The sequence below is a fragment of the Loa loa genome (genome assembly GCF_000183805.2).
Source record: "Loa loa unplaced genomic scaffold supercont3.508, whole genome shotgun sequence".
NCBI lineage: Eukaryota > Metazoa > Nematoda > Chromadorea > Rhabditida > Onchocercidae > Loa > Loa loa.
Window position 1 is genome coordinate 20,146 of NW_018108688.1, and position 15,681 is coordinate 35,826.

At 29.6% G+C, this 15,681-nt stretch overlaps 3 protein-coding genes across 4 annotated transcripts in view; 2 read left to right on the forward strand and 1 right to left on the reverse strand.

The window, feature by feature from the left end:
- Positions 1-644, reverse strand: part of LOAG_12515 — a gene marked incomplete at its 3' end in the record, with an annotated part of 5,565 nt that extends 4,921 nt beyond the window's left edge. For both annotated transcript variants that reach the window (XM_020448551.1, XM_020448552.1), the window contains exon 1: positions 554-644. In XM_020448551.1, the coding sequence (XP_020301315.1) occupies positions 554-580 (27 nt within the window). In that variant the 5' untranslated portion in view covers positions 581-644. The remainder of the gene's footprint in view (positions 1-553) is intronic.
- Positions 645-2,374: 1,730 nt separating this feature from the next.
- Positions 2,375-11,168, forward strand: LOAG_07144 (FAM40A protein; the record flags this gene model as incomplete). The annotated part of the gene is made up of 23 exons (XM_020447352.1): positions 2,375-2,397; positions 2,459-2,559; positions 3,310-3,363; positions 3,601-3,776; positions 4,110-4,256; positions 4,441-4,572; positions 4,857-5,027; positions 5,132-5,267; positions 5,606-5,788; positions 5,880-5,980; positions 6,287-6,464; positions 6,587-6,673; positions 6,850-6,999; positions 7,170-7,239; positions 7,432-7,563; positions 7,776-7,899; positions 8,021-8,182; positions 8,389-8,544; positions 8,704-8,929; positions 9,429-9,631; positions 10,044-10,162; positions 10,380-10,519; positions 10,826-11,168. The coding sequence occupies 23 exons, from the start codon at positions 2,375-2,377 to the stop codon at positions 11,050-11,052; spliced, it is 3,198 nt and encodes a 1,065-aa protein (XP_020302408.1). The 3' UTR covers positions 11,053-11,168.
- Positions 11,169-13,272: 2,104 nt separating this feature from the next.
- On the forward strand, positions 13,273-14,806 carry LOAG_07145 (hypothetical protein; the record flags this gene model as incomplete). The annotated part of the gene is made up of 4 exons (XM_003142679.1): positions 13,273-13,310; positions 13,577-13,769; positions 14,162-14,387; positions 14,544-14,806. Coding segments are annotated over 4 exons (720 nt in total), but the record flags the coding sequence as incomplete, so codon positions are not given.
- Between the last annotated feature and the right edge of the window lie 875 nt (positions 14,807-15,681).

Here is a 15,681-nt window from a genome sequence, read left to right on the forward strand (position 1 = left end):
TATATATATATATATATATATATATATATATATATATATATATATATATATATATATATATATATATATATATACAGGCATAGATCTACACACAATACATATCCCGCAAATCGAAAAGCGATATCAAATTTTTTTTTTTTGCCACCCCACTGCTCAAATATTTTAGTCTCTTACAGCAGCCCCGATCACTGATAGGCAGCTCTTTTAAGAGTTCTGACCCTTGCCTACAAGCCATTTTGTTCAACCTACGAAGCAAGGTTTCAAGCTCCAGTTAAGTTATTCATCTATTCATCTTTCGGTAATATCAAGTCTCCTTGCCGTTATTACGCCCAGTCCCAACAACACTATTAAACCTGCTCTTGACACTATTTTTATATTCAGCATTGTCATTATTACCATATCCAGCTTGACATCATTTTCGCACCAGTGTGGTTCCCATTTTTGTTTCTGGCCTTTTCGTCATCTTCGCACCAGCCATCACGTCTATTTTCATACCTCTAACATAGGAAGGAGTTGAAAAGTAAAGAATGTTAACACAAGAAGAAAAACGTACCTCGTCACTAATCCAGAGATTGCTCATAGAAAGTGACACTGATCAATTCTCACAAGCATTTTTTGTGCCTAAATCGGCCAGATTCCTAAAAATTCAATTTTCATTTTAATCACAATAAACAGTGTCGTAAAGGAAAACACTAATAAGATCAAAAGTCAAAGGTAAGAAATGATACATTCCCATCCGGTTCAGCTCAAATTTTATAAATTGTTAAATTCTGTGAGGAGAAAAAAAGAGTTCAACCGGAAAACAAGATTACTGTTGCTGATAATTCATCTTTTAGCAAAATAATCATTATATAACACGGTAATAATCTAATTAGTAGAACTCCTAAATGGTTATTTAATCAATTCCATTAAATTAAGTTTAGGAAAAACAGATGAATCAATGATCCAAGCAACAAACAATATTTCAACTCAAGTTAGTTCATCATATAGTTCAGTGGTTCAACAATAATTCAGCTCAAGTTCAAGTTAGTCATCAAACAACAACAACTTAAACAGAATTATCAAACTAATAGCAGTGCTTCAATTTTTATGATTCATTAACATTAATAAAAGATGAGGTAGTGTGATCGATAATGAAATGTATGAAATAAGGAAAAAGTGAGGTAAAATTGAAAAGAGATAACTAATGACAATTATTAGGAAAGTGAAATTAAAACAAAATAAAGATAAAATTGGAAAAAGATAACTAATGACAATTATTAGGAAGGTGAAGTTAAAACAAAATAAAATCAAAAATGATTTTTTTCTTTCTTCATAAGCAAATTTAACTAATTCTCCGGGAAAACTTCAACACTCTAACGAAAGAGAAGCAATCACTAATTTCTAATTGCCACCTCAACATACCACCAACTGCCACAAAAGCAACAAGATGTAACACGGCCCCGTTCTTCACACGCCAGTCGTTTCAGAGCACTTTTTATCACAGTTGTTTGTAGCGATCACCGTATTTAATTTTGATTGATTTTGATTAATTTCATCCGACCCTAATTAATTTCAACCCCTTTGTTTTAATTAAGTCTGTTTTCGTTATGATAGAAAAACGGATCAACGTTAGAATTCCAAAGAATATCATGCTGATCAATCATAGCTTAAGTTTTTTTTTTTTTTCATTTTTTCAGTATACTAAACATTGAAGCAGAGTGGTTGGATTAAATGACTCGTTTTTAGTTCCTTCTTTTTTTTGCAACTAATTAACTAACTCCTTTATAAATTGTTATCTAATTAGAATATGATTCATTCACTTTCATTGACCTACAGTTTGCTAACAAGTTTTATTATACAATTCTACATCATTCGTTGTTTTCCATATCACCGATATCCCATTTTCATCGGTTGTCATTTATTTTAATTATTTCTTTTTTCACTTTATACTAATTTACAGTGTTTATTGATTTATTCAGGTGTGCAAAATTTAATATAAATATCTTGCCATACTTTCAATTTGCTTATTTCTTGTATATATAACGAATGATTTGTAAAGCGTTTATTTATATTTATGCATATGATTCCTTGTTACGTATATCTGTCTATGTATACAATTTTTTCTGTCCACTTTTTTAACACTTTTTTTATGACATATATACATAAAGGTTCATATGTATAATTTCATATTTTTATAACCATACGTGTACTTCTCTTTGTTCATATTTTACATATTTTGTTAGTGTTTTTTTCCTTTTTTTTTGTCAGCAATATTCATCTTTTTACAGTTTTCCTGTGACTCATGCGTAAATTATTTCTTGCACAAAACTTCCATATACATTCTCTTACTTCGTCGTAAATGTTTAGTATAAAAAAATTAGTGGGGACTAAAATGGAAATGCGCAATAAGGTATAGTTACGCTGACACATGAGATGTATAAGATTAAACATTCACAGAATGTGTTCATAATTCCAGCGCTAACATTGTATCATTAACGAAAGTTCATCCGAAAGAAGAGGAAGAGTGCGGTATTTCACATAATTTAAACGAACCCATTGGATCGATGAATACGCAAGGTTTGTACTCACTTCATATATTTCTGTTTTTCTTTACCTTCATTTTTTGCATTTTTTAGATTTTAGCTAGAGGTGTTGAAATTATGTCGATATTTAAGCTGTATGAATTTGAGAATTGCCTATTCTGAAAATTGGTTATTTAGTAGCGAAAATGATAAACAGAAAAAATTTATTAAAAATAAATGAGAGAAAGTGGTAATAAGGTAAGCGATTTCGATAAATTATAACATATGTCTTATGATAAGCAGTCAATATCAGTCAGGGGTTAAAGTAAAAGAAAATACCATTGAAGGACTGCATGGGTTATTTCGCTATTTGTAACAGTTATTTGTTGTAGCAGAAATATTAATGTATTAAAAAAATATATTAGGAAAACACTATTACTATGAAAATATTTTTTAGGTGGTAATTATAGCAATAGAAAGAATATTTTTGAAAAAAAAATACTTTTTATTGGATGTCGTGATAATGTTTGAGAATTTGTTATTGATTCTGAATGTAATGACGGCTGTTTTATTTTGCTAGTGAACATGAAAGGATTCAATCTTGCAGTCCCAATTCTCTCATCATATGGCTTAGAAAAAGAGAGTTTCTGAAATATTCTGAATATGATGAATTAATTTGCATATTGAATCATACACAGATTAAAATTTTAATTGTAACTACATCATTTCGATGTAAGTAATTCTGCATGTTGAAGCAATTTAGGAAGGCCTATTTGTTTTCGATCTGATTTAGGCCTTATTTCAGAATCGGAAAAGCCGGAATTGTTGCGACGTGTGAGACCAAATTTTGCTGATGATGGTTAGCGCAGTGGTATTTACTAATTATTGAACTGCAAGATATACCATTATTAAATGTCAAAAATTGACTTTTATTAAATGTCAGAAATTAAAGTATAGACCATGAATAATGATAACTGTAAGGTTAGACATTATACCTTGCTTAAAGTATTATTTGAAGTGATGAAATAGTTCTGCAAATAATTTGCATTAAAAGTAACACATGTTATTGCTGATTTCTTGATATATTATTTTACAGTATATGGCTCACGCGCCTTGAAACTTAACAACGAACATGTGGAGCATGTGAAAAATGATATTATAGAAAATCGAACAGACATTTGCGAATCAGCGCTTGCACAGAGACGTTCAGCACAATTACCGAAGCTCAAAAAAATAACAAACAAGCCGAGGCCATTAAGCAATGATTTCTCGGTATTCACCATTCTTTCTTCATTTCTTTTCCAAATTATGTTTGACATTGGATTTGGAGATTTTATTTTAACTCGAAATCTCCGGAAATTCCAATTAATTTGTGCTACTTTCGTACGGACATAATAGTACATTTTATACTGCATTTTACACTGCATTTATACTGCATTTTTTATTTATACTGCATTACTGCTGAAGTTAGCATTCAGAAACCAAGTTACTTACTCAAGTGCTCATATGTTAATATGCGGATTTTTGTTTTCCCCTACAAATTACTCATCGTTATTACTAACATTTAGATATTTAGATTTAGAGACATCGAGATTATACATTTAGACACGAGGTGAAATGAATGATTTTGAATTTGTCTACTCTGATTGTGATACACATGCAGCAGAACTGGCTGAACTTTACACCTACAGCGAGTTGGAGGACTGGGCATTGAACATGCGTGCTTACCGAGATTTCGTAGAATCTAGAAAGGTAAATTTATTACGAAATATTGTAAGTCATTTAATTATTTCTTGCGATTGATCTCGGTAGCATAAGTTTCACTATTTTTGCCGGTGGCATATTAGGTTTGTGATTTTTAAGACTGAGATTTTCTGTTTATCAAATAACTTTACCCTATCCTCATTAATTCACTACAAGCGTGGATCATTCTTAGCTTGGTCACAAGTGGTCAGAACTCATGGAGAATCAACAAAAGGATGTTTTATTAAGTTTGCTGGAAGAGTTGGAACGAGTCGAGCCAAACATACGATTAAATGCTGCACGATCCATACTTTATATATTGCAGGTTTATAGTTAAGCTGATTATCAGTAAACATTTCCAGTTATGAACAAGACTACTTGCATGCAGTTTATCATAATGACGTACTTCAAATAAATCTAACAGATTGTAGTATCTTTCATATTATTATTTCTTAAGTTAAAAAGTTGGTGTTTTAGCACGTTTGTTTAAAAACTTAATGAATATGTTGCTATTTTACATTTTAGTAATACTATTGGCAATAAATGGTTTGAAAGTAACTTCAGACAGTGAAATATAACAGCATATGGTTATTACTTTCAACATTACAGGGTACTTATATGGATTTTGTTGATGAGAGGGATATTATTATTGATGGCTCCTTCAAAGGTCATAATGAAGGAGAAGTTGATAACGATTTAGGTATCGGACACTGCGAAGAAAAATGTTTAACACTGGGAGTTCTCAATGCCTATAAAGCGTATGAAGTTGGAACTTATCAGGTAAAAGATATTTGAACTTTTGAATATACGATTTTTGATTATGGAATGGTTGAGAATTCTTGCGCGGGAAAAATCAATTCTTCAAATTATATTTTTTTTATCAGGCGCTATGTAAGTTACTGTTGACTGAAACCCAAGATATTTGGGATGGTGGACCAGTTGGAGCAGGTCAATATAGCCGATCATCGTCAGTGTCTAACAGCCGTTCAGCATCAAACGCTGATCTTTCGGAGAGTGTTGGTGCGATTTTCCTTCTTTATGGATATTTCTTATTACGATTTTTGGAATAGAGTAGTTATCGATTTACACTAACCAATAATGTTTAAATCATGATTTCCAACTTTAAACATTTAGAGCTTTCATAAAAATTTATCTGGAAGAATATCAGCGGCTTATTATTATTATTTTTTTAAAGAATGATATAGTTAGATATAAAGAATGATATAATTAGATTAATATTTTTCGTTATTTTATTGTTTTTCGATTTCGAAATCACGCTATCTTATTTACAAAACTGATACAGGTGCGGTATTCTCTACTAGATTCAAACTTTTCTAATAAATCAAGCCATTTTATAGTGGAAAGGCGGAATAATCGACGAAGTGCTACGATGGCTGATAATGAAGCACTGCGTGTGACACTAAGTGCCTTATATCATATGGTAGAGTCGATACGACGATCAGATTTGTTTGAACTTGTTGTTCCCGCAGATAAGAAATCTCGATATGCTTCGCTGAAGAAAGATTTTATTGCAGAAATTGGTTAGTTTGTATGTTTTTGTTTTTGTTTTGCTTTTCTTTCCTGTAAGTCCCACTTACATTTTATTGTTTTAATCATACCAAACATTTCTAGAGGAAGTGATCGAGGACGCTGATATGTCGTTGATTATGGTTTTACTCGAAATGATGCCTGCTTTCTGCCACGGGAGTAGTCCTCACTTTCCAATGAAAAAGGTGATGTTTTCAATCCAATGTAATTAAATCACTAGTAACGGTTTACAACTGCATATTGGCGAATTGCACACTGGCATTTTGATCCCGAATATGTTATCAGCAGTCTGGATTGTTTAGCTTAGTTCACTCGGTTATTGGAGAAGATGTAATATGATAATATGACTGCTGCTATGCTTTGGGTGGTACTTATTATAACTATTCCGATTTTTTTTCATGGGGATTATTCAGATTTTAGGTTTTTCAGATTTTATGAGATTCAAAGAAATTTTTTTTTAAAACTCAATTTAATTAAAAATGTATTTGCAGGTCCTTTTACTGGTCTGGAAAATACTTCTAGCAATATTGGGTGGTTGGAAGGAGTTGCGTGAAGGGAAAGCTGCTAAACGAGCAGCAGCAAATTTGAGCTCAATTGAAGATACACTCCTTGTAGCAAGTGCAATGAAATCATCTTCGATAAATGGCAATGATTCGGAGCAAAATCAAGGTGATTTGCACTCGAACTTTCGTGAATTCTTGGATCTTAGATTTTGTTTACTTATACTGCGTGAATTTCTTGAATCCATAAATTCTAATTTGGACTACATTAACGATTCTGATTTGTCACAGGTATTGTTCGTCCAAAGAGAACGCTTCATCCTTCAGCTCGGTTAATTTGTCGTCAGTTTGCTTGTACTGCCTCTAATTCGCTTGAAGGTTGGTTGCTTCCAGCTTTTTGTAAGGTCTTTTCTGATTTTACTGGTGCAATGCCACTGGGAAATGTGTTGCGAAATTACGAAATCATATTAATTTGTAGACAAAGATGATGGAGAACTTAAATCATATTAATAGGGAAATGAGTTGCGAAATTACGAAATCATATTAATTTGCAGACAAAGACGATGGAGAACTGGATAAAATGGGATCTGAATATGCAGAAATTGATCAAATGCCAATAGATTTAGGTTTGCCTAACAACAGCGCTACTATAGACGCAAATGATTTAACCGATTTGGTAGTTGAAGAATTACCTCAAACCCCAGGTACTTATTGATTTCGAAAATGTTGGGCTTTCAGAAGTTTCGATTAAAGCGAAGAATTTAGAAGAATGAAACGAATAGAGCATTTATAATAAGCCTTCAGAGGTAGAAAACCAATGAAAATTCAATTTGAGATCGTTGTAGTAATTATTTTGGTGAAATCAGTGTTTTAGCTCCTGTTTTCGTCACGGAAGAAATACCACACATGAGGAGCAGGTTGGATCGTCCAAATCCGTTAATGCGGTATGTTTTTGATTAGTTAAACTTTTGTAAGGTCTGTTTAGGTATTGAATTTTATGTAATCCTTTATGACATTTCTGACTTAGTCAGAACTTTGGAAGATCTTCAGAATTTCAATGAAAATTGTGGGAAATATAGCATCATACTTCCATATCACTGTTATAATGAAGATGTATTCAACTTCAAATGTTGCAGAAGTTCATATACCGGTGATCATACACCGGTCGCAAGTACACCACCACCTATGGATATACTTTTTCGCACATCATTGCCGTGGAATTCGAAAGTTCGTGATGAAGATATCGAAACATTTTTACAATGTGAAAGGTTAGCATTTTTTTATTTTTCTGATATCGAAACATTGCTACAGTATGAAAGATTAGTATCGTCCCTATTTTTTGTTTTTGTATTTGTTATGATAAATTCGCAATTGCTTGTCAGGTTTCGTAGTACTAAAATTGCATTATATATAAAAGGTTATGGTGATGATAGAGGATCGGATAAAATTAAATTAAATTGGCTTTTGGTGTAATTTTCAGAATGAAATTTTTTAATTATCGTTTATCGAATGATTCAAGGACAGTATTTGGTTTACCATTACCAATCCAAAAAAGTATCGAAGCATTACGTCGTCATGTCTATGTTTCACTGGGTGAATTACAAGTATGACATTTATCGATATTCTACTATAAATGATGTTGCAGACTTTTTAGATTTCAGAGCTTCAACATCTTTTCATTTTCTTTGCTGATGATTATGAGTGATGCAAATTAATTATTTGCAGGCAAATCGAGAAAAAGAATTAAATCGATATATGTTTTCACAGCGAGAAGATAATATTCCAATGACGAGTGCTGAAAAATTGTATCGGATGATGTTGCCTAATTTAAGTCAATACATTATTGCTTTATTAAAAGTACTGCTGGCTGCTGCACCTTCTTCAAAGGTTAAGTTCTATTTGTAAGGTTATGGCTATTGAAATCTCTTCCATTCGGAACTTAACAACATGTAGTGTGGTGTCAATAGGGATCGCTGTACTTTATGATAAGATATTCATGCTGATTTCGATCATAAGAATAAGTGAAACTAAGCATATGGTGAGGCTGTTGTTAGGGAGTCTAGAGGCATTGTTGTAATTTTTCCTAATTGTAGGCAAAAAGTGAAGCAATCAATATATTGTCGGATGTGCTTACACCTGAAACGGATAATAATGAGATACTGTCAAATTCACTTAATTTTGATAGTTCACTCTCCAATATGCTTGAACAAAGCGTTCGTATTGCAATCGATGTTAACCGACACAAAGAGGTGGTTCTTATTTTAGCATTCATTCATTAAAACAGCGAAGTACAGCAAGTTTATGTAGGAAGTAAGTATATTCAAGTCTTTTCATAATTTAAAAGAAAAAAGTTTTTGGAACTTAAAATTTCTGCCGAAATATCTCATACTGCATTTCTAAATTTTTAGATAATGGTTAAAGCTTCTTCCGCGATTCTAATATTACTAATGAAGCATTTTCGATTAAATCACATTTACCAGTTTGAATATATCGGACAACATCTTGTTTTCGCCAACTGCATCCCGCTGATCCTGAAATTTATGGATCAAAATATGGTTCGATATATACAGTCGAAACATGAACTGCCACCGTACAATTATCCACACGCCCCACTTTACTATGTACGGAATCATGGTGAATTTTTACTTGATGTTTGTCGGAATTAATTTTATGTTGCTGGAAAATTCATGATATTCAAGATCAGTTCAGTGCAGAAACAATTTTTTTTCTTTTTCTTTTTTTTTTTTGAATTAGTTGATGAACCAAAATATACAGCCCAATCTCAACTCCCTCTCTTTCTCTCCCCTTTCTTCCATCTTTGGATCTCTGTTTTTCACTTGATTGTTTAGTTCGATCTTTCGTCCTTGCCTTTTTAGTCTTTCGTTTTTCATTACCTCCATTACTTCTTTCTTAATATTCGTGAGTAACATGGCAACTATCCCTTCCGTTGCTTAAAATGTGTATCATACGCAGTGGAGATTCCAATTTGGAGCTACAGGCAGATGAATGCTAGACCACCACTTGATATATATTCATTTCTCAAGAGTATGAGGAGGTCGGATACTTCCTGATTTTGATAATAAATTCAGAATTGTTGAATTAAAATTTTTTTACCTATGCAATATTATTACAGAAGAATGGCCAGTATTGGATATTAATAATCTCGAAGACAGTGATTCGCAATCACCATCATACTATCTATGGCGTAATGTTTTCTCAGCCATCAATCTTCTGCGTGTTTTGAATAAATTAACTAAATGGAAACATGCACGCACGATGATGCTCGTAGTGTTCAAATCTGCACCAATTTTAAAACGCTCATTAAGGGTTAAATTGGTTTGTTATTATATAATCGCGAATATGCAAATCAATTAATCTGTCGTTTCATTCTTATTTCCTTACAATGTTCCAGTTCTTATCTGATTTTCTGAGTCGATAACGAACGAAGAATGGCTTGATATGATATCACTTAATAATAGGCGATCACTTCATTTTATTTTGGCGTGAATGCAGTACTTTTTGTTGTCCGCAGCATTGGTTTATTTTTCTGTATGTAGAAATAAGCGAGACGTTCGATAAAGAATCTGTTATTAATAAAACAGAACATTTATTAAGTTGATCATTTAGAACTTGTTCCACATCTGAACCCCGACTATTTTATTGATAATTTTTTTGGCCAGAACAAAAACATGAGGTCCAAATTTGACATTACAGTAGAATTTTTTTGAATTTGGTTTGCTTTTTTTAGGCAGTGTTCCAGTTATATGTATTGAAATTGCTCAAAATGCAAGCTCGATATCTTGGACGACAGTGGAGACGAACAAATATGGAAATTATGTCAGCGATTTATACGAAAGTGCGGCATAGGTGAATTTTTCTTATTTTGTAGATGCGGAGGTGGAATGAAAATAGGATCGAAATATAAATAATTATTGGAGAAGACGGTATTTTCTCTACCTTTGTATTGTACAAGTGTCGCAAATTCTCACTTGATCGTACTGTTGACTAGTATGCTATAAGTTCGCTAATCGACTACAGGTAGCATTTGTTTGTTCATGTTAAAAAGTGTATAACGTACTTCTAGATTGAATGATGACTGGGCATATGCAAATGAAACTCGTTCGAAATCGTGGGATTTCCAGAATGAAGAAGCGGCACTAAAAACTGCGGTAGAAAGATTTAATTCGAGACGTTATGCTCGTTTGTATTCTGCGTTTGCATTAGGTAAGCCGTATTATAAAATTAATATGAGGCTTAAAGGTTTATTATTTTTCCGTTGTCGCAAGAATTGAAACATGTAATCAACTAGTCATTATGGAGAATCGTTTAAGATTAATATGAGAGCCACTGCTACGTTTTTTCTTTATATCATCATTTTTTTTGGGTACTCCAGAATTCCCACCGGTACTGCGAAGAAGAGTCATTACCGGTTGAAAATTAGATAACCTAAATATGAATTACTGTGTGGAATTATCGATTTTTCGACTGTATATATAAAATACATCGATAAAAACGTTGCTTTATTTGTAGAAGTTGGAGAATCTTCAGCTCCGGGTGATAGCTATTTGGATAATGTTGATATGAATGAATTTGAACCAATGAACAATAGTTTCCAGTCATTATTGGGTACAAAAGTGGAACTAAGTGATCGATTTAAGCGTAACTATGTCAGATGGGTTGATGATGAAGTGATTAAAAACCATACAAATTGGGATCTCCTTATGGCGCTTACACGTGGCATCATTGATTTTATATAACATTTTGTGGCAAATAGTCTTCCCTTCTTTTGACTCATGTCAAAATTGTTTTGAATGTTTAATTCTCTCCTATTTTTTTAACCAAATTTTTACCAAGTGAGGTGTTTTACTATCCCAAAAAAATTTTTTTTTGTTTTTCCTGTATATTTCAGCTTTCTTCAATGCTGTATGTGCAATATTTTCTGCATGCACTAAAATCTAAAATGATTTCTTTCTAGTTCATATGATGGTGCTTCTAGTTTGATATAAAAATTACTATTTATGTAGTATTTTGTGTAATATAAGCTGAGTGCTTTTTAATTATGAAAAATGAGAAGAATATAATTTATTAATTTATAGTCGGTGACGCTCACATTTATTTAAACTTTAAAGCTAACAAAATTATTTAGGTTATGTTTATAATATCACAACCGGAAATCCCTCTCCGTAGAACACGTGATGCTTATGTTTCTGATTGCGAAGTATCACTATAGCTATATGCTTGTTATATTAGGTTATACCAGCCATACGTTTCATGCTTGAATCGTTCCTAATAAATTATTTCTTAATGTCAACAATGTTTGATTGCTGCGAAAATTTTAAAATTATTATTTTTTTCAAAAAACTATTCGAGATTATCAATTTTTTCTTCCGTCATTTTCAATCACCATTGCTAAAATCGGGTTAAATAAGATGACGTTATGTGTTATAATAAAAAAGAAAAATTTTTTGGAAAATGTCTTTCAGAATAGTAATAGTTTTCTGAATTCATATTATTGCGAAAAATTCTAGCAAAAAGGACATTACATATTAAAATTATGAACAAATATATTATCAAAATTCTAAAATCCTAAGACAAAATTTACATATCAGTTATGGAACAATAATACTTTTTTTACTGTTTAACACATGACACATTTTAACCGTCTAATTTTGCTAAACATTTCCAGAATATCTCAATATTTGCTATTTAATTCTCGATATTTGCAATTCTTTAATTTCATTACTTATACGGTAGCATGTGAAACATATATTTTCGCAACTTTAAATTTATAATTTACCACGATGATAAATGAAATTTTAGAAATGATCAAAATTTGAAATACTTCTAAATGAAATGATAGTGATAATGAAGTGATATCAAATGATAATGGCTTCATGTGAGAAAAAGTGATCAAGAATTTGGCATAAATATAGAAGATACATTTCGTTCTTGTAATTATAGCAACTGATTAAGAAGATCATTAAATAGTAATAGAGCAATTATCTGCTGCTATATAAGACTGCATAACATTAAATTAATTAATTAGAACTCTTTGATCTTTAGCCGAAATATGCTAAGAAATAATGACCGTAAAAATTTGGTTGGTAGATTTCAACTATTAGCTTAATGAGATTGAACTAATTAGATGAAAACTGATTGCATAAATCTTATACTCAAAAGATATCTATTATGTTGAATAAATGTGAATGGAATTCGAATAAATTTAATGAAATGATATTATTATTTTTAAAAATAAGAAAAAAATGCAAATATGTTTGATATGATATTCATAAAAATTCATCACAATATTTGATTAAAATTTTACCATACATTTAGTAGCGATTATTTTTGAATTGATAATGCTAATATGAAAATGAAATACATATTCATTATCATAATTATAATTATTTTTACTAAATAACAAAAGTTTCATCATCTGCTGTCGGTACTTTTCATCTATCATCTAATTTAATAATTAGTTAGTTTATTTCAATTAAACATGGATTGCTCATTAATTTACTTTACATATTGTAATGGATCATATTTCGATACTGTCTTATTAATTTCTCTTAATTTATTCATGAGCGAAATTTTATATAAAAATGTAATGAGCAGTAGTAGCATATAATTATCAATAATTATCATTAGCTGTAATCATTGCCGATAATTATAATGATTATAAAGTATAATTTTACAGTAGTAATAATGATATAACTATTATTACGTAAATTGTGTTGCTTGAATTTTTTGAATAGAAATAAAAAAGTGAAAAAAAATAAATTTAAAATAAATGTAATCGATATGCAAATTTGAATGTAATCGATATGCAAATTTGTCTTAATAATGGATAATTTAATCAAACAAATGCAAAAAATCACACAATTCTGGATGTATTTAAATCAAAATTTAATATTTTTCCTTTTTTTTTGCTAAATCAATCAGTAGTTGCTTAGTTGATTTGAGGACGTGACGAAAATATGCTTTTTCGGGAACTATCACCAACTCAATTAATGAGGTTTATCATAATTAATAAATAAATGCTAATGAATTTCACCATGAATGTTTTTGAGAAATCCCGATAAGCTAAGCATTCATTGGTGATAACAAAAGGGATATATTATCAAATGAAAATGTGATAATATCAAGAATATATTCCATATTTCATCAATTGATTTATCATCAGTTTTCGGCTTTTTTTTTTTTAAATGTAATGGATGTTTTAATTTTAGTTACAGTAGTTGTTGAGATATTTTCCAAAAGTATCATTTCTGTATAATTTAGAAATGATAGAAGTGTAGCATCCAAATGTTGTTGCTTTTTGTCACCATCTGGTCGTTATGGAGTATATATTAGTCGTGTGGAAGTATTCGAAACACGACCAATTGAAACTCATTTTTACAATTATAATTTTATTGTTTCGGATTTTATACTTGATACAACAACCGAATATATCTCAACATGTGGTCCTTTTAAGGTATTTAAAAATTTTTTTATTTCATATAGAAATTTAGAATGAGCTAAAAAAAGAATTGATAATATAATTTTTAAATTATAATATAAATTTATATTATTTATAACATCATTTATCTTTTATTAATTTCTAAATCAAATATATATCTATATAACAAGTGGAAATTTAAAAGAATAAAAGTTTATTTAGCAGATATTTTGATAAAATATAAGAATTTGTAACTTTCAATCAATTCCTCTATTTTTGATTAATAAAAATAAGATTTTATTTTCATTTAATTATAAAAAGAAGACTGCTAAAACAAATATACGTGTATATATACATTGATAAATAAGGAAAAAATAAAAAAAAACAAAATTTAGATGATTTAATAAAAAATAAAAATTTAATTGCAGCGATTTCATCGTTTTTATTATTTAAATGATAATATTGGAATACTTGTTGATTTTTCACGTAATAATGGTAATATAACACAAAATGTTATTCAATTTTCACATATAAATCATACAGTAACATGTGAATATGGTCGTATTTGGAATTTTAATGTTGATGATATGTTATATGAAACAGATAATACTCGTATGATTTGTACGACAGCATTAATGAAAGATAAAAATATTTGTATGTATATATTAATTATTGTTATTATTAATAATAATAAAAGCAAAAAAAAAAGTAATTTAATTAAAAAAAAAACAAAAAAGTTAAGAATAAATTTAACAAGATTATAAAATTGATTTAATTAAAAAAAAAATTAATTTATTTTAATATTTTTAGCATATTTACCATTACTTGGTGAAAAAGATCGTATATCAAAAATATTTGTTCGTTTGGTACCAGCTAATCCATTTAATACATCCAATTTTATTATACCAATGTTAGAAATAAGTGAATTAGAGATTAATGAACAAGATGCTTTTCAATATGGTATACAAACAGAAGATGGCGAAATATTACGTGAATCAAATTTATGCACTGATACTAATTGTTATCCATTAATTAATGGGACATCATTATATTTTATTGTACAACTTCGAACGGTGATTTATCATTTAATTAATTAATTTAATTTATAAAAACTTATCATATAATTGATAGGAATTTTCCTCTTTTCCTTTTTCTTCCCTTTTTTTTTCTTAATTATATTAGTTTTTTTCTTTTTCAATCTTATCTTTTCATCTTTCTCAATCTTTTTTTCTTTTTTTAGCATCTATTAGAATTCGTTTGGGAGAAAAAAAAATCAGAGAAATATTTCCTTTAATTAATTCTAGTTTTAATTTATTTACTATTATTTATATATTTGAATAACTCTTCATATAAGCATATACTATAAAATATAAAAAATCAAATATTGCCCATTTTTTTGTTTTTATTTACCTATTCATTTGGATAAATAAATTTCTTTCGAAAATTTTTCTTACCATCTCTCTTTATCCAATATTTCTCATATTCATATACAATAATTTTTTTTTTTTATGAAACTACAGTAAAAGCTACAGTAGCTACAGTATCTCATACAATAACTACTTTAATAATCATATAATAAACAATATTTCAATATTTTGTTTTTTTCTTCAACATCTTTCATAAATTTTTTTCACGTAATAATGATACTGTAACGTGAAAAATATTATCAAATTTTCATGACATAAATAGTAGCATTTGCTGATAGCATATAATTGTATTGATTATAATCAATGCTTTATTTATCATAATTAACTTTTGCAAATGTTTAACAATTAATAAATAATTAATTGTATTCTTTTTTCAGGAAATTCCTGAAAGCACTCGACAAACATGTGTTGCTATGTTAAAAGTTGATTTCAAAAATTATTTTGAAAATAATTTTCACCAATAGCAAAATTAATACAACAATTACACCATTAAGATGGGTAACAACAGCAATGGAAAATTT